The sequence below is a fragment of the Schistocerca americana genome, chromosome 10 (genome assembly GCF_021461395.2).
Source record: "Schistocerca americana isolate TAMUIC-IGC-003095 chromosome 10, iqSchAmer2.1, whole genome shotgun sequence".
NCBI lineage: Eukaryota > Metazoa > Arthropoda > Insecta > Orthoptera > Acrididae > Schistocerca > Schistocerca americana.
Window position 1 is genome coordinate 94779201 of NC_060128.1, and position 19005 is coordinate 94798205.

General features: G+C 41.5%; 1 protein-coding gene across 4 annotated transcripts in view; it reads right to left on the reverse strand.

Moving 5' to 3' along the window:
* LOC124552234 (pyruvate kinase-like) overlaps window positions 1-19005 on the reverse strand; it is a 146112-nt gene that overhangs the window by 37163 nt on the left and 89944 nt on the right. For all 4 annotated transcript variants that reach the window (XM_047126513.1, XM_047126514.1, XM_047126512.1 and 1 more), the window contains 2 exons: window positions 9092-9315; window positions 4842-5028 (listed from right to left, as the gene is read on the reverse strand). In XM_047126513.1, the coding sequence (XP_046982469.1) occupies window positions 4842-5028; window positions 9092-9315 (411 nt within the window). The remainder of the gene's footprint in view (window positions 1-4841; window positions 5029-9091; window positions 9316-19005) is intronic.

The window sequence follows — 19005 nt, forward strand, 5'->3', positions numbered from 1 at the left end:
GTCAGTATCTAGAGGCAACCACTACAACCTAAACACGACAGCAAGCTACAAATGTAGGACCAGATGCTCTCTAGCAGCCAAACACTTAACTATTCATGCTGAAACGGATATATTGGGCTTTCATTTTTCCAAAAGTCTCTTCTTAAGTTGGCCAAGTAGTCTGCATTTTAAGTTTCTGTTAAAATAATAAAAATGAGGTAACTTGTGGTTTCATGTTAAGGGCATCTCGTGCGCAAGTCGTCTTCAGTGTCTTCTCACCCCATCTTGGAAATGCTTGAACCACTTAAAAACTTGTGTACGTTCAAGTTTTCACCATACACTTCTTTTGGTAACGACAAATTTCAGTAGCTTTTTTTCCCCCCAAGTTTCATGTGAAGCTTCATGACACTACATTGCTCTATTACTGCACTTATTTCTCAAGCAAAACAAAACAACACCTCTCGCAAAAACGAAGACCCCACACACTGAATTGTCTACAGACATCATCAGAGATGCCACATCCATCTGAGAAACTCTGTGACAGCATCCGTCCCATTATTTTATAGCCACACCTTGTATAATGCTGTCAGTCAGCACATGTTTAATATAACTAATGATGCTCTGGTAGTTCTTTATTAATGCAGTCTGTTATTAATGTTAGGGATCATTCTAACAAACTAGTGTAAAAGTTTGAAAGCAAACTGACAAGACAGCAGCTCCCGGCAGCTCCCCACTCACATTGAAAACCAAGTCAAGAGACTCTCTTGCTAGTTAAGAGCCAGTGTTCTCTACTTGCAAATCTAAACTGAAACAGCAAATAGACATTCCTTTGCATGGAAGACAGACCCAGGCAAGCAGACATTGAACAGAAGATGATAAATTATTATATTCCACAACCTGTACACAGTAACATTACCACGTGCACCCTGAAGGATTTCAATCGGCTACAAAGTAAGTAACAATATCAAACTTGCTGCCAGATTAAAACTGTGTGCCACACCAAGACTCGAACTCGGGACCTTTGCCTTTCACGGGCAAGTGCTCTACCATCTGTGCTACCCAAGCACGACTCACGTCCCATCTTCACAGCTTGAGGTACTGGCAGAATTGAAGCTGTGAAGATGGGCAGAATTGGTCTCCTATCTTCCAAACTTTACAGAAGTTCTTGCTCATTTGTCAAAAAAATTTAAGGTAGCTGTAGTCATACACTGAAGAAAAAAATGGTATAGGCACATGTACTCAAAGAGATATCTAAACAAGCAGAATATGGCGCTGCAGTCGGCGACGCCTATATAAGACAATTAGAGTCTGGCGTAGTTGTTAGATGGGTTACTGCTGCTACAATGGCAGGTTATCAAGATTTAAGCAAGTTTCAACGTCGTGTTATACTCTGTGCATGAGCAATGGGACACAAAATCTCTGAGGTAGCAATGAAGTGGGGATCTTCCCATACCACCATTTTACTAGTGCACCGTTACTATCAGGAACCTGGTAGAACATCGAATCTCCAATATCGCTGCAGCCGGGAAAAGATCCTGCAAGAATGAGACTAATGACGACAGAAGAGAATTGTTCATTGTGGCAGGAGTACAACCCTTCTGCACACTACTGCAGATTTCAATGCTGGGCCATCAACAAGTTTCAGTATGTGAACCATTCAATGAAACATCATCTATATGGGTTTTTGGAGCCGTGGGCCCACTTGTGTATCTTTGATGACTGCAGAACACAAAGCTTTACACCTCCCCTGGGCCCATCAACACCAACATTGGACTCTTTATGACTGGAAACATGTTGCCTGATCAGACAAGTCTCTTCAAATTGTATCAAGCAGATGGATGTGTACGGGTATGGAGACAACTCCACGCATCCATGTCAGGAGGGGACTGTTCAAGCTGGTCAAGGCCCTATAGTAATGTGGAGTGTGTGCAGTTGGAGTGATGTGATGATGGAGAGGGTTTTAAGGGCACACAATGGCATGGTCTTCAGCACCCGCTCAGTAACAGATTGAGATGGGTGTCAAGAAAAGACTCAGAACAGTAAGATAAAACAGAATGTAAGACACAAGAAACCAGCGTGGAAAAATATGTGCCTACCCACACGGAAGTGTGTGTCGAAGCATGCCGCTAGCAGTAAAACATGGACAACCCAGGAAGAAAGTGGTAGAGGGAGGTAAAACAATATAGCAGATGGTAGTGGCTGGCTGACCACAAGGAAAAAGGGAGGAGCTACTCACTTTGCAATACACTAAAACCTCCAGCCTAAAAGTTTAGGCCAGAGTCCAGACACATCACAAAACTTTAAAACCCTAGACACACGTCTCATTAGCTAAAACACAGGGCAGATCCCCATCAACTTGTGCTTCTGCCATTGCATCACGGTATAAAATGCAGTCTGTTAAAGTGTACCGGACAGAGATGTGCACACCACAAGCAGCATAAATCGGGCGATCCTCCCGCCGTAATAGAAAACTATGTGTGAGAGGACAGTGCCCAATCTGAAGACGCGAGAGGGTCACTTCTTCCCGCCTGAGCACCCGGCAAGAGGTACGCCACATCCGAGTTGTTGACTTCGCCAACCGCAGTTTATTGGCCGTCGCCACCAGCCTTTCTTCCTCCCACAACTCCATACACTTCTTGTGGAGTGCAGAAATGACAGACTGCAAGGGAATAGGACACTGGACTACATCCTGCTCTCTGCAGGACTCCTTGGCAGCCCGATCGGCCTGTTCATTGCTCCATATTCCTACATGACCAGGCACCCAGCAGAAGGACACCACCTTATCCCACCGTTGGAGCAAGTGATGTGGGACCCCTGATATGTCTAGATACGACTGACACGTGACAAGTATGTAAGCATCCTGTCTGATCAAACTGCATCCACTCATGTCCATTGCCCATTCCGAGGGACTTCGGCAATTCCAGCAGGATAGTGCAACACCTCACACATCCAGAACTGCTACAGAGTGGCTCCAGGAAAACTCTTCCGAGTTTAAACATTTCTGCCGGCAACCAAACTCCCCAGACATGAACATTATTGAGCATATCTGGGATGCCTTGCAATGTGCTGTTCAGAAGAGATCTACACTCCCCGTACTCATGGATTTCTGGACAGCCCAGCAGGATTCATGGTGTCCATTCCCTCCAGCACTACTTCAGACATTAGTGGAGTCCATGCTGTGGGGTCCTGTCCACTCGTTGCCTATACTGTGCCCAAGGGATGCTGCGTTCTCAGAATGATATACAACAATTCAAGCAAATAACATTAGTAGTTTTATTTCAATAAAGCAGATTGACAATACTTAACTTTGAATTAACGATAGTGTTGCAAGCGATGGGAGAGTCCTTTGCTATATACAATGTACAGGCATAATTGACAGGCAGTGTGTGGATCACTAATAACTGCTATTATAGCGTTCTCGGCTAGGCCTGTGCATATACTGTCCGAATACTGAGTGGCCAACACTGGCAGGAGCAGCGCTTCTATTCTCCTCTTGTAGAGGCCGCTCCTGCCAGTGGTGCGGTCCTAATCAACAAACCATTGGCTGACGTTTCACCACCTTCTCTTCTCTTGTATTTTTCATCTTTGTTCCGACACTTGTGGTTATGCCGGACCACATGCCACGTCTTATTGTGACACTTCTGCGTGCTCGCGGGGACCCTACATGATATTAGACAGGTGTACCAGTTTCTTTGGCTCTTCAGCGTATGATAAACAGCTACAAAATCATATAGATATAATAGAGGGAAACATTCCACGTGGGAAAAATATATCTAAAAACACAGATGATGTGACTTACCGAACGAAAGTGCTGGCAGGTCGATAGACACACAAACAAACACAAACATACACACGAAATTCAAGCTTTCGCAACAAACTGTTGCCTCATCAGGAAAGAGGGAAGGAGAGGGAAAGACGAAAGGATGTGGGTTTTAAGGGAGAGGCTAAGATCTTTGCCTCTGTACTTCTGCCTCAACTGACATCTCTGCTGAAACTCTTTGCCTTTACAAATGTCTGCTTGTGTCTGTGTATGTGCGGATGGATATGTGTGTGTGTGTGTGTGTGTGTGTGTGTGTGTGTGTGTGTGTGTGCGTGTGTGTGTGTGTGTGCGTGTGTGCGTGTGTGTGCGTGTGTGTGTGCGCGCGCGCGCGCGTGTATACCCCTTTTTTCCCCCCTAAGGTAAGTCTTTCCGCTCCCGGGATTGGAATGACTCCTTACCCTCTCCCTCAAAACCCACATCCTTTCGTCTTTCCCTCTCCTTCCCTCTTTCCTGATGAAGCAACCGTTTGTTCCGAAAGCTTGAATTTTGTGTGTTTGTTTGTGTTTGTTCGTGTGTCTATCGACCTGCCAGCACTTTCGTTCGGTAAGTCACATCATCTGTGTTTTTAGATATACAAAATCATATAAAGTTATGTATCCAAAAGTAGCAGTAGACACCATTTGATATAGCTCAAATCAACAAGACTTCTTTAAGTAGCAGCACTGCTACTAATTTTATTATGCAATTTATACCCATCACACATAAATAGCTTTTAGGAGAGTAATTGCAGTTAATTGTTAGTATAACTTAACAGCTTTAAGTCTTTGTAATTAGTTAATGATGTTATCTCCAGGATGGGACCTTTAGGGAACTATAAACCCTAAATTAAATTTATGCTTAATGAATTTTAAGCTCACTCCTCACACACTGAAGTATTGTCTCGGATACTGCACCGCATCTCAATTTCACCAATGAGTTAACTTTCTCTCGCACTGAATTTCTGTGCCCAACCTACTGATGAAGATGGAGGTCAGCAAGGTGTTTAGAAAGACGACACAGGGATTTGGAAAGTGATGTATCGCACACATTTGTTTTTACTCACCTACAGAGGTGCAGATAACAGAAATAAGTCCGTCATCAATGAAGATGCGGTTTCCCGGCTTCACCACATTCAGGATGTTGTCGTAGTCCACGTACACAGTCTCAGAGGTCCCCCTCTCCATGTAAGCCTTGTCTGTCGTCAACTTTATGGACTGGCCCTTCACCAACTCCACCTCAGCTGAGCCGCCCTGTTGTCGTAAAACAGTTACACAATGAATTTACAAAGTGTCAAGAATTTTTTTCAACATTTTCCCTTAAAATTAGTCATCAAGTGAGAAACTTGGCTAAACAGTATCACATGCACCATAATTATTTTATAAAAGCTCTCAGTAAATGCAATTCTTCAGCACTTAAATTTTTTTTGCAGCCTCAACTCTTAACATATTTAAACACGAACAGGCATGAAATACAGCAACATACAGTAGGCTTTAAAAATCAAAGCAATTTGCAAAATGAATAGCCACTACACAGTGGTGGGAAACTTGCAAGAGTTTGACAGATTTAAATTTTAGCATTTCAAAATTTGTTTCAATGAAAAAACTTGGAGGACTAAACAGGAAGTTAACATAGTGCTGACAAACAGTATCTTCTACCTAGGAAAATAACTAGAGAGATCTGAAACCAATATATTTAAAGGAAGCAATCAAAGTATGCCTTAAGTAATCATGCACACCACTAAAGATTTAGATTATGAAGTAGAGACCATTAGAAATTTAACATAAATGAATAATAAAACAATTATCCTCACTCATACTAAAAGGCAATACACGGTTATTACAAATGATTGAAGCGATTTCACAGCTCTACAATAACTTTATTATTTGAGATATTTTCACAATGCTTTGCACACACACATACAAAAACTCAAAAAGTTTTTTTAGGCATTCACAAATGTTCGATATGCGCCCCTTTAGCGATTCGGCAGACATCAAGCAGATAATCAAGTTCCTCCCACACTCGGCGCAGCATGTCCCCATCAATGAGTTCGAAAGCATCGTTGATGCGAGCTCGCAGTTCTGGCACGTTTCTTGGTAGAGGAGGTTTAAACACAATCTTTCACATAACCCCACAGAAAGAAATCGCATGGGGTTAAGTCGGGAGAGCGTGGAGGCCATGACATGAATTGTCAATCATGATCTCCACCACGACCGATTCATCGGTTTTCCAATCTCCTGTTTAAGAAATGCTTCTGCTTTAGCCTTTTCCGTAAGATTTTTCAAACCGTCGGCTGTGGTACGTTTAGCTCCCTGCTTGCTTTATTCGTCGACTTCCGCGGGCTACGCGTGAAACTTGCCCGCACGCGTTCAACCGTTTCTTCGCTCACTGCAGGTCGACCCGTTGATTTCCCCTTACAGAGGCATCCAGAAGCTTTAAACCGCGCATACCATCGCCGAATGGAGTTAGCAGTTGGTGGATCTTTGTTGAACTTCGTCCTGAAGTGTCGTTGCACTGTTATGACTGACTGATGTGAGTGCATTTCAAGCATGACGTACACTTTCTCGGCTCCTGTCGCCATTTTGTCTCACTGCGCTCTCTAGCACTCTGGAGGCAGAAACCTGAAGTGCGGTTTTAGCCGAACAAAACTTTATGAGTTTTTCTATGTATCTGTTGTGTCGTGACCATATGTCAATGAATGGAGCTACAGTGAATTTATGAAATCGCTTCAATCATTTGTAATAGCCCTGTACAATGAGAAAATTGTTATGACCAAAACAGTGCTTTCACCATCATGAGCTGTCTCCATTATGCATCATCAGCACTTAACTGTTTTTAAGACTGACAACACGGGAAAGCAACAGCCTCACAACTATATATTTGTCGATTTATTATCTTTCAACTATGTTTAATTACTTTTATTATATCGACATGTCTTGCATCATAGTAAAATTATCAGAAGGGAGGAATGAAGAACTTACTAATTATAAAAATGTGAACATTAAACAAACTTGAGAAATCCACTGATAACATGAGGGACTGACAGGTAATATTAGAAGTTATTTGTATTTCTACAATCTTCCACAATATTCTCTACTGCTTGTCCAATTTGAAATATAACTCTCGGATACATCTGAAGTTTGTCATGTTTTCCAACGAGCACAGTTTATCTCATTCGTTATGTTACTGAAATCTCTAAACAACTATTTTTTCGTCTTTGCTTCATTCTCATGAAACTTAATGGAAAAAAGTCCAAAAACACATTGTCATGACAACTGATAACGAGTTAAAAAATTTTTGATTTCTATTATTTCCTCACATCAGGGAGGACAAGTGATTTAAAAAGTTTAATCAAGCTAAAAATATTATATATACACGATTTTTAACTGTCCAAATTGCAATTTTACCAGGTGTACCAGTATCAAATGACTTTTTTGTGAAAATGAAACACTAATTTTGAATTTAAAAGTAAAAACATTTTATTCAAAGTACTGACCATTGCTTTCTATACAGTTTGACCACCTTTCTGGTAATTTGTGGACACTATGCCAATAGAAATGTTCGTCTTTTGAAGCAAACCAATTAGACACCCAATTGTCGACTTCTTCGTAGGAATCAAAGTGTACCTCAGCCAATGCGTGTCCCATTGATGAAAATAAATGGTAGTCGGAAGGGGCCAAGGGTGAATACGGCGGGTGGGGTAGCAGCTCCCAGCCGAGTGTTTTGATTGTATCCTGAACCAGTTTTGCTTTGTGTGCAGGTGCATTGTCGTGTAAAAAAATTAATTTGTCATGTCTTCTGGCCCATTCTGGACTTTTTTTGATCAATGCTTAATTCAAATTGATCATTTGTTGTCTGTAGCGATGAGTATTCACAGTTTCACCGGGTTTTAGAAGCTCATGATACACCACACCTTTCTGATCCCACCAAACACAGAGCATTGTCTTCTTGCCAAATCGATCTGGTTTTGCAGTCAATGTTGATGGTTGTCCCGGATTAACCCACGATTTTTCCCATTTAGGATTCTTAAAATAAATCCATTTTTCATCGTCAGTAACAATTCGATGCAAAACTGATTTTCTTTCATGTTTTTGAAGCAAAATTTGACAAATGGTTTTTCGGTTTTCCATCTGTCTTTCATTCATGTGACACCAACTTCCCACACTTTTAGATCTTTCCCATAGCTTTCAAATGGTCAGAAATTGTTTGTTGTGCAACATTTAGCATTGCGGTCATTTGCTTCTGACTGAAAGTATCATCTTCGTCCAATATCGCTTGCAATTCCGCATCTTTGAACTTTTTTGGTGGTCTTCCACGTTCTTCATTTCTTACATCAAAATCATTATTTCTGAACCATAATAACCATCTTTTGCATGTTGCTTCTGATAGAGCATGATCACCATATGCCTCGACAAGCAGTCGATGCAACTCTGCAGCACTTTGTTTTTCAAATGAAAACAAAAAATTAATGTTTTTCGCAAATCATCACTTTCTGGTGCAAAATTTGACATTGTTAACACGATGAAAACATATGATGTTTGTTCCACGACTTGATGTATACTAAATATCTTTGAGAGATGTCATACCAACCAAACAAAAAAAAATTAAGGCTCGTTCAAAACAAACGTTCCCTATCGACACATTTTTATCTGAACACTCATTTCATACCGGTACACCTGGTGTAATATTTAGTAACTATTAGTTTCAGGTGAATATTCAGACTTCAACTCAATTATCAATTTGAGTGCAGTGTCTATCTAATCTTATAACCAGACACTGTACTAAAATTGGTAATTGATCTGAAGATGGTTTCATATTCAGACAAAACTAGTAGTCATGGAATATCATCCAATAGCAAGCTGGACTTAAAAGAATCTTTATGTGAAACTTTTTATGCCTCTTTACTACCACCGTAATGCCAGGCATTCACATGACAAATTCATATTACAATTTGTTGCTTTGTAGGTTCTGTCACATGAAAATCTTCAACACTATGAATGCCTTCCTGCACAATACATTATTTTTTTTAAAAAGAAAGGAAAAAGTGTCTTTAAATTGCACACCCTCCCTACAATGCTGTGAGTCAATAGTTGTTACAAAAATGTCTCTAACCTACATTACCTATAAACACAGTTGAACAACTGTGACAAATGAATATATAAATTCACGTACAAATACTATAAATTCAAATACACATGAATATATTTAACTAAACAAAATTTCATATGCTTCCACATGTAAGTATTGTTTCTTAATTAGAATGGCAAAAATCTTTGCATTGTTATTTCAGTTGTAACGTCAAATTCTGTTTCTCACCCCCTCAAGCAGCCCTGTTCGAATCTCTGGCCCTTTTGTGTCAAGGGCAATTGCCAGTGGATATTCCATGCCCAATTTCTTGCTGTAATTGGCTGCGGCTTCACGAATGTTCTTTATCGTCTCTGCATGGTACTCATGACTGCCGTGCGAGAAATTCAATCTCGCTACGTTCATACCCGTTTCCATCATCTTTTCCAGCACAGCAGGATCACGAGACGCTGGCCCTATGAAAGGAAGGAAGATAATGTAATGCAATCAACAGCCTAATGGATTATTTGCTTTGCAAGCAGTTAACTTTTGCTAACCTAGAGCCTTAGCAACTGAAGAAGAATCAGTCTAATTTAAAGCACTATACCTACTACATACTCTGCAAACCACCATGCTGTGCACAGCAGAGGCTATCTTATCATTACTAGTCATTTCCTCTCCTGTTCCACTTGCAAAAGGACTGAGGAAACAAACTGTCTATACATCTCCATACGACCCTACTTTCTCTTGTCTTTACAGTCCTTATATTAAATGCACACTGGCAGCAGTTGAGTGTCTGCACTCAGCCCTATATGCCAGTTTTCAATTTTCTTATTAGCATGTTGCAAAAAATTTTGTATTCCCTCTAGGGATTCCCATCTCAGTTCGTGAATCATCTCCACAATTACGGCATGTTGACTGAACTGACTGGTAAAAAATCTAGCACATTCCTCCTACTTGCTTTCATGTGATCTGGTGAAGATGCCGAACACTCAAGCGGTAGTCAATAACTATTTGCACTAATGTTCTATATGTACTCCTTTATAGGCGAGCTACACTCCTCTAAAATTCCCTCAATAAGCCAAAGTCTACCACTGGCCTTCCCTGGTACGAACTTTGAGAACCCGAGGAATTTGTGACAGGACCACCCTTGTTCTCTATGTACCACAATTCTCAGCTGGTCCATGTCCAGGGCATTGTAACCTATGTGAATGACATCCTGTGACCTGTAGCCATACCCTTTCCACACAACACCCCAGGCACCATTTTTCAGCAAGACAACGCACGACCACATGTCGCTGCGTGAACTGTTGTCTTCTTGGTGTCACAGGATGTCAGCCCTTTTTGCTGGTCTGCCAGGTCACCAGACTTGTCCCCAGTCGAAAATATGTGGGATATGGCGAAATGACAGGTTCAGCACTGTGACCCAATGCCGACCGCCACAGATGAACTTCGGAACCAGATGCATTCAGCACTGATGGTTATACCACAGGACGCCACTCACGCCTTATGTGCATCTATGCTATCACGCATGGAACAAGTTTCAGGACCCATGGCGGACCCTGTGTCTACTAGGCAGAGGGACACATGCTGAACTGAGGTGACCGAAATGCTCATCATTTCTGTAGAACATACTAATGTATATGGCCTGTGAATATGAACACCTAATCTTTAACCCCTTACCGCATACTGTGCCAGATATGGCACATACCACTTTTCTCTTTGTCAATCTCATATCTGAGAACATATTTCCAAACTGCATGTTAGGACAGATATTGCACACAGTCAAGAACAGCTGTGCAAGTAGTGTATGCCATCTGTTGGGAGGTAAGGAATTACGTGTTATGAATCTTTGCTTTGTGTTGCTAGCTGTTTACATCCAAGTTTGGTCACACAAACAGTTGCATCAGATACAGTAAACGATTGATTTCAGTATTTATATTATTTGCAGAGGAAAAAGGACATCTGTGGACAGTTATAAGTTTATATATTTGTACATTAGAATACATATAATATTGAAAAACAGGTCTGTGACGGGTATGGCATTACATGCAGCCTAGAAAGCGCCGAGTAAAAATTGAACAATAACCTAACCTTTCCTACTAACATATAGCAGTTCGTTTTCTTTCATTTCAGCTCTGTCACTGCAATGAACGTAAGAAAGTTTTATGGCTCTTCGGCCGCAATAAGAGTTATAGAGGACGGAAATGCTAGTGAGGATCCTGATATGTCAGATGACGAAACTTTGTCCATGGAAAAATACTTGCAAAATGGACATCTTGTTTTCTGTTCGGAATCGGACAGTGATGATGATATTAGGCCTAAGAGTTATAATACAAAAAATGAAAGTACTGTGATATCAGAAACGGAGTCAGAAACAGAAGACAACAGTGAGATTTGGTCTACTGATGATTGTGACCTTGGTAAGACAGTTCGGACACTTAAGGAATACAACCGCACATCACTTCTAGTAGGACCATTCCTACCAAAGCACTGTGGTGCTCAAACCAACCTTCATGTTGTCACAGCTTTGCTTTCCTGCTATTAATCTTACACTATGTGACCAAAAGTATCCGGACACACCCAAAAACATACCGTTTTCATATTAGGTGTATTGTGCTGCCACATACTGTCAGGTACTCGATATCAGCAACCTCAGTAGTCATTACACATCGTGAGAGAGCAGAATGGGGCACTCCACGAAAGTATCAGACTTCAAAGCTGGTGAGATGGCTGTGTCACTTGTGTCATACGTCTGTGTCTGTATGCGAGACTTCCACACCCCTAAACATTCCTAGGTGCACTGTTTCTGATGTAACAACGAAGTGGAAACATGAAGGGACATGTACATCACGTTAGTGTACAGGCCGACCTCGTCTGTTGACTCACGGACGACCGACAGTTGACGAAGGTCGTAATGTGTAATAGGCAGACATCTATCCAGACCATCACACACAAATTCTAAACTGCATCAGGATCCACTGCAAGTACTATAACAGGTGGGTTGGAGGTGAGAAAACTTGGATTTCATGGTCAAGTGGCTGCTCATAAGCTACACACCACACCGGTAATTGGAAAACAACACCACGCTTGGTGTAAGGAGCGTAAACATCGGACAACTGAACAGTGGAAAAATGTTTGTGTGTAGTGATGAATCACGGTACACAATGTGGCGATCCGATGGCAGGGTACAGGTATGGTGAATGCCCGGTGAACGTCATCTGCCAGCGTGTGTAGTGCTAATAGTAAAATACAAAGGCAGTGGTGTTATATTGTGGTAATGTTTGGCAACGGTGATTGCATCTTTCTACACGATCAAGCACCTGTTCATAATGTACGGCCTGTGGCGGAGTGGTTACGCGACAGAAACATCCCTGTAATGGACTGGCCTGCACTGAGTCCTGACCTGAATCCTATAGAACACCTTTGGGATGTTTTGTAACTCAGACTTCGTGCCAGCCTCACTGAGCGACATCGATACCTCTCCTCAGTGCAGCACTCCGTGAAAAATGGGCTGCCATTCCCCAAGAAACCTTCCAGCACCTGTGTGAAAGTATGCCTCCGAGAGTGGAAGCTGTCATCAAGGCTATGGGTGGGCCAACACCATACTAAATTCCACGATTACCGATGGAGGGCACCACGAACTTTTAAGTCATTTTCAGCCAAGTATCTGAACACTTTTGATCATATAGTGTACGTTATTTCTACATTACTTCACCCAAGTGCAGAGCCAAGTGCAGATCCAAGCGGTGTGTGGTATGCTTGTCACCGAGGTCATGACAACCTCAACCACCAATCAACATTTTACACAAAAATTTTACATTTGCAACTTTGAACATGGCTGACGTTTGCAGTAACCGTATACACAAATTTGAAAAATATGTAAAAATCTGCCAACCGGTTGCATAGATTTCCTATATACCCGTAATACATGTCCAGCATTTTATATTGGACAGACAGGCAGAGCTTTTAACTTAAGATACAAAGAACATCTTTTAGGCAAAAAAAGGCACTAAAGTGCACAATTCAACATTTGCAGAACATCTTTTCATAACAGAGCATAACCCCAAAGAATTAAACGAAATGACAATTCTGCATAGAGAAAGGAAAGGGAGAAAACTTGATGTCTCAGGAAGAACTTTAAATTTTTAGGCACACACCAAATAAAGATGACATGTTGAATGAACAAGTACAGTTGAAAAATAGAAATTTCTTTAATGCTTTTAAACCAGTGCTCTCAGTTTTATGATACTTATAATCCAGGTTCTCTCCTCCTTTTCAGAAACATTATTTTACCACTGTTAAGTTACACTCATTACTAACACACCAGATGACCTCTGTGCCTTACTTATGCAAGCTTTCTTTCAAATTTTGTGTCATATAATGTGAACTGATGTTCTTCATTACGTATGTAATTCCAGTCTTATTTAACTCTGGTTCTACCTGTGCTACGTAAAACGTAGCAAACTTTGTACTATTTTATCCCATTTGAAGCTCATTTATAAATGTTACTCAATAATTTGTAAAATTAATTTTTGTTAAAAGCTATATTGGCTATACATATGATTTACTTCAGAAAATGTGTAATATATAAAAATTGTTTTGCTCACGTAACTAGTGGCTCGCGCCCTACATTACGTTTACTTGGCAGCGTGACTAGTTGCCACACATTCAGTCTCCTCACACCACACCAGTATTACTTATGTTTTAATGTTTGACTTTTTGAAGAACATTATGTCTCATATTTTAATGTATGACTTGAGCAACTCAGCTCTTAAATCACTGTACATCTTTGACAATATGTTCTTCATGTAAGTAGTATTTGTTTTACATGCATTTAAATTAATCTAAACTTTTATTAGATAAGATATTTAATCTGACATATTCATTTTAGGTAATTACCCTACCTTCTGATGAAATCGCCCTTAGAGGTGACGAAATATGGTTAAGGTATATAGGAAATCTATGCAACCGGTTGGCAGATTTTTACATATTTTTCAAATTTACATTTGCAAATTTTCCAGCTAAGTTTCAAAGAAAGTAGCGGATAGTCTTGAGAAAGTCAAGAAACTGTAAAAACTTACAAGCCTCCTAATATAGGATATACACTGATAATCCAAAACATTATGACCACTCCCATCACAACGTTCAATGCCACATGGCGGCCTTGCAGCCACGTGACGTGTTAACAAAAGTATGTAAACGGGGCACACAGTTGGGGGATCATCCTACTGAAGTTATGGGCTGCAAATAGGAAACCCATTGAGATAGACACCTTTGACAAAGGGCAGATTATTAATACATAGAGCCTGGGAACAAGTATCTCAAAAATGGCAAAGGTGGTTGTATGTTCACAGTTACCATCATGAGCATCTACAGAAAGAGGTAGAAGGACAGTGAAACTACCACTAGGCACTAAATCAGGCTGTTCCAGCTCGTGGGCTCCGCTGTGAGCCGCGGAGCGCTCCCTGCTCCAGGGAGCCGCGTCACTCGCTGTGACCAGTCAACTGGCCCGGCACGTGGCACGGCTGGCTGAGGCAGGCGGCAAGGCAAGGGTTTTGATGTGCCAGCTGCGTCTTACAAGATCGAAAACCTCACACTCTTAGCTGCTAAGACGTGGTGACGTGCTACACCAGGAAATACGATCTTCAGGAAATAAATAAGAAACAAATGTTTTACAAGAAATTGCATACTAAATTTATTGGGCCTCTGTAGTTTGAAATTTTCTTTTCATTGCAAGATCGGAAATATCAGGCGTCAAATCGCAGCGTTAATGCGGAGGATGGCCTTCATTGTCGCATCCTGAAGAAGCAACCGTTCCTTACTTTATAACTGTTTTCGTTGCTCAGAAAAGCTGCTCACATCAAACGTAAATCCAAACATGCACATGATCTGAGCGGCATTGTTGTGAAGTTTGGGAAATGTTTTGTCTGTAATGAACACTACCATCGTGACAAATCCAACGTGTTGTAGTACCTCTCTTTCAACAAAGTTGAATTTTGCAAATCAATAATCTCCAATTGAAGCGACGATGACGAGTCATCGGTGGAAACTGAAAAAGGAGTGCTGAATACCTTAAGTTCCATTTCCAAACTAGTGAGGTCTCGGAATCGTGTTTCAAACGACGTGATGAGCTGCTTTAACTTTCTTTGGTAATCGCCGAAAGTAGTACCATCAGGTAGTTTTAAAGAAGCAAGATGATTGAAGAAAGTTAGATGTCCATTACTCATCTGTCTCTCAAATAAACGTAACTTTTCCATGAACACTTTGATCTGGTCGTGCATGTCAACGATTAGCTGCCCTTTGCCCTGCAATGACAGATTTAAATTATTCAGATGCATAGTTATGTCACCTAGGAACGCCAGATCGGATATCCATTTTATATCTTTCAGACAACGCATTTCTTCCCCTTTCATTTCGAGAAAATGGGTATTTCCTCAGTAATGGCAAAGAAAACCATCAAGAACTTTTCCCCGACTCAGCCAACGAACTGTACTGTGGTAAGATATATCCCCATACTCCGCTTCCACATCTTTCAGGAATCCTTTGACGATGCACAAAATTCACACAGTTCACGACATCTTTCATTACGCCACCTAGCTCTACTGTTTCAGCACACAGTGCCTCTTGGTGCATTACAGAACACGAACTATGTTGCACGTTTTGATACCCTCCGTATTACGAATCCGTTTTTAAACATACGTCTACTGGTATGTCGTTCTTAAGCCTGGCTACCAGTTCTCTGCGTGCAACGCCTTCTACCTGACTGTATTTAATTCTGTATATTGTACCTCTTCGCAGAATTAAATACTTTATGACATACAAAACACTGCGGTCGACCATCCCTCTCAATGAATAGAAAGGTATCCTCCAATAGAGGTACAGAGCTCCCGCGGCTAGTCATTGCTGTCATTGAGCACGGATTATTACGGCTGCATGCGGCCAGGGGGCAGTGAGTTCGCTTTCCCCCTCCACGTGGGCTCCAAGCTGCTGCAGTGAGCGCTCCGGCTCCCTGGAGCTCGGTTGGAACAGCCTGCACTAAATGGATGGATGTCCATGACTCTTCACACAATGTGGGACACAGAGGCTTGTTTGCTCTTGTAAAGTAGGATAGATGATGATCTGTCACATCTCTGCCAAAAGAGCACAATGCTGGGACACACATGAGTGTTTCAGCACACACCATTCATTGTGCATTGTTGAACAGCCCTATATGTTCACATGTTGACCCAATGACATCAGTTACAACTGCAGCAGGCACGGGACCATGGGAATTTGAGTGTCAATCAATGGAAATGTGTCGGCTCTTCAGATGAACCACATTTTTGCTACATTAGGTCACTGGCCATCTCTACAAACGCCGTCATCAAGGTGAACGGCAGCTTGAAATGTGTAGTTCGCCACAGACACAGGCTGGTGCGAGCAGTACAGGGTGATTCAAAAAGAATACCACAACTTTAAAAATGTGTATTTAATGAAAGAAACATAATATAACCTTCTGTTATACATCATTACAAAGAGTATTTAAAAAGGTTTTTTTCCACTCAAAAACAAGTTCAGAGATGTTCAATATGGCCCCCTCCAGACACTCTAGCAATATCAACCCGATACTCCAACTCGTTCCACACTCTCTGTAGCATATCAGGCGTAACAGTTTGGATAGCTGCCGTTATTTCTCGTTTCAAATCATCAATGGTGGCTGGGAGAGGTGGCCGAAACACCATATCCTTAACATACTCCCATAAGAAAAAAATCGCAGGGGGTAAGATTAAGACTTCTTGGAGGCCAGTGATGAAGTGCTCTGTCACGGGCTGCCTGGCGGCCGATCCATCGCCTCGGGTAGTTGATGTTCAGGTAGTTATGGACAGATAAGTGCCAATGTGGTGGCGCTCCATCCTGCTGAAATATGAATTGTTGTGCTTCTTGTTCGAGCTGAGGGAACAGCCATTTCTCTAACATCGTCAGATACTGTAGTCCAGTTACAGTAGCACCTTCGAAGAAAAAGGGACCAAAAACTTTATTGGCTGAAATGGCACAGAAAACGTTCACCTGAGGCGAGTCACGTTCATACTGAGTTGTTTCCCGCGGATTCTCAGTGTCCCATATACAGACATTTTGACGGTTGACTTTCCCGTTAGTGTGGAAAGTTGCTTCATCACTAAACACAATCTTTGAAACGAAAGATTCATCTGTTTCCATTTGAGCAAGGATAAAATCACAGAAATCGATTCTTTTAATCTTATCAGCTGCAGACAGTGCTTGAACCAATTTCAGACGATAAGGTTTCATAACTAACCTTTTTCGTAGGACTCTCCATACAGTTGATTGTGGAATTTGCAGCTCTCTGCTAGCTCTGCGAGTCGATTTTCCTGGGCTGCAAACAAATGCTTGCTGGATGCGTGCTACATTTTCATCACTCGTTCTCGGCCGTCCAGAACTTTTCCCTTTGCACAAACACCCATTCTCTGTAAACTGTTTATACCAACGTTTAATACACCACCTATCAGGAGGTTTAACACCATACTTCGTTCGAAATGCACGCTGAACAACTGTCGTCGATTCACTTCTGCCGTACTCAATAACACAAAAAGCTTTCTGTTGAGCGGTCACCATCTTAGCACCAACTGATGCTGACGCCTAGTCAAGAGCGCCTCAAGCGAACAAATGTGGAACTAAATGAAACTTTATAGCTCCCTTAATTCGCCGACAGATAGTGCTTAGCTCTGCCTTTTGTCGTTGCAGAGTTTTAAATTCCTAAAGTTGTGGTATTCTTTTTGAATCACCTTGTATTATGCTATGGAGACATTCTCCTCCACTCTCAGGGTACCTGTGGTAGTAATCAAAGACACAATGACAGCTGCAGATCACCTGCATCCCTTCACACTTTGTGTCTTCCCCCGACAGCAATGACACCTTTCAGCACTAAATTGTCCGTGTCTCCGAAAGAACCGTGCTTCAGTGGTTCAAGAAGCATAATAATAAACTCACAATGTCTCGGTGACCACATTCACCTGATGTAAATCCTATGGAACCCATCTGGGTTGCTACTGGGCACAATCACCGTGTATGCAAATCAGCAGCACATTATTTACATGAATTACATAACCTGCAGGTAGAAGTCTAATGCCACATACCTCCACAAACCTACCAACAAACTGTTAGATCCCCGATATGCTGTAGTTATGTGTTTCATTCCAAAGACGGACAAACAAGCTATTAAGCATGTGGTCATAATGTTTTGGCTCATCAGTTTATTTCCAGTTGCTTTCCCGAGGTCTACCTCACATGAATTGGTTTGCAGCCATGAAAAGGTGCCCATTCATAGGGTGAGGAACCCTACTGAAAGCAGCAATTCTGACAAGTTAAGAGCTCACACATTTGGAATATGGCAAAACAGGGAGTTCAGTAAGGCCAGAGAGAAGGGGGGAAGATGTGCCAGTCAGGAAGGCTGACTTTCCCAAAGCAAGAAAAACCAACAAAGGCTGCAACGCAAAACTTTGTGGCAAATGGCATGAAATGGGTTCTGTACTAAATAAAACTGTACCTATCCAAAAATGGTTTTAATACCAGAAAATATTGCTTTAATGCTATTCTAAATATTTCTAGACCAGTTGTATTTGGCTTACTCTGTACTTTACAAATGAATGAAATGATGTCCATTCTGTCCGATATTTTTCCACCAGACCTGGTCAGATCCTATGCTGCTCCTGTGGCCATTTCCCTACCCTTTGGTTTCTACCCCTGTAATTCTTTGCTCCAATACTTGCCCTATGGGCCCTCCTACCACCACCGATATCATGCCAGCGCCAAAACTGGCAAAACATATAATTTCCGAAGGAGAGCCACCTGTGGAACCTGTCATGTACCAGCTGTTATGTAAACACTGTTTGGCCTTTTGCACTTGTACGACTACCACCAAGTTATCAGTCAGGATGAATGGACACAGAAGGTGTACGCTGGCAACACATTTACATTAAATTCTTTGTTCTCAGCATTTCTTATCAGTCTTCAATCCCTTTTAGTTTTCTATATCTTATTTTCTGACCAGAATTTCTTCCAATCCTCTATCTCTAACACATATAATGTGCTTAGCTTTCTGCACAATATTTGGTCAATAATCAGTGTCTTGCTTATTATCCTATCTTCAAGCTCTCTGATTTCCAAAT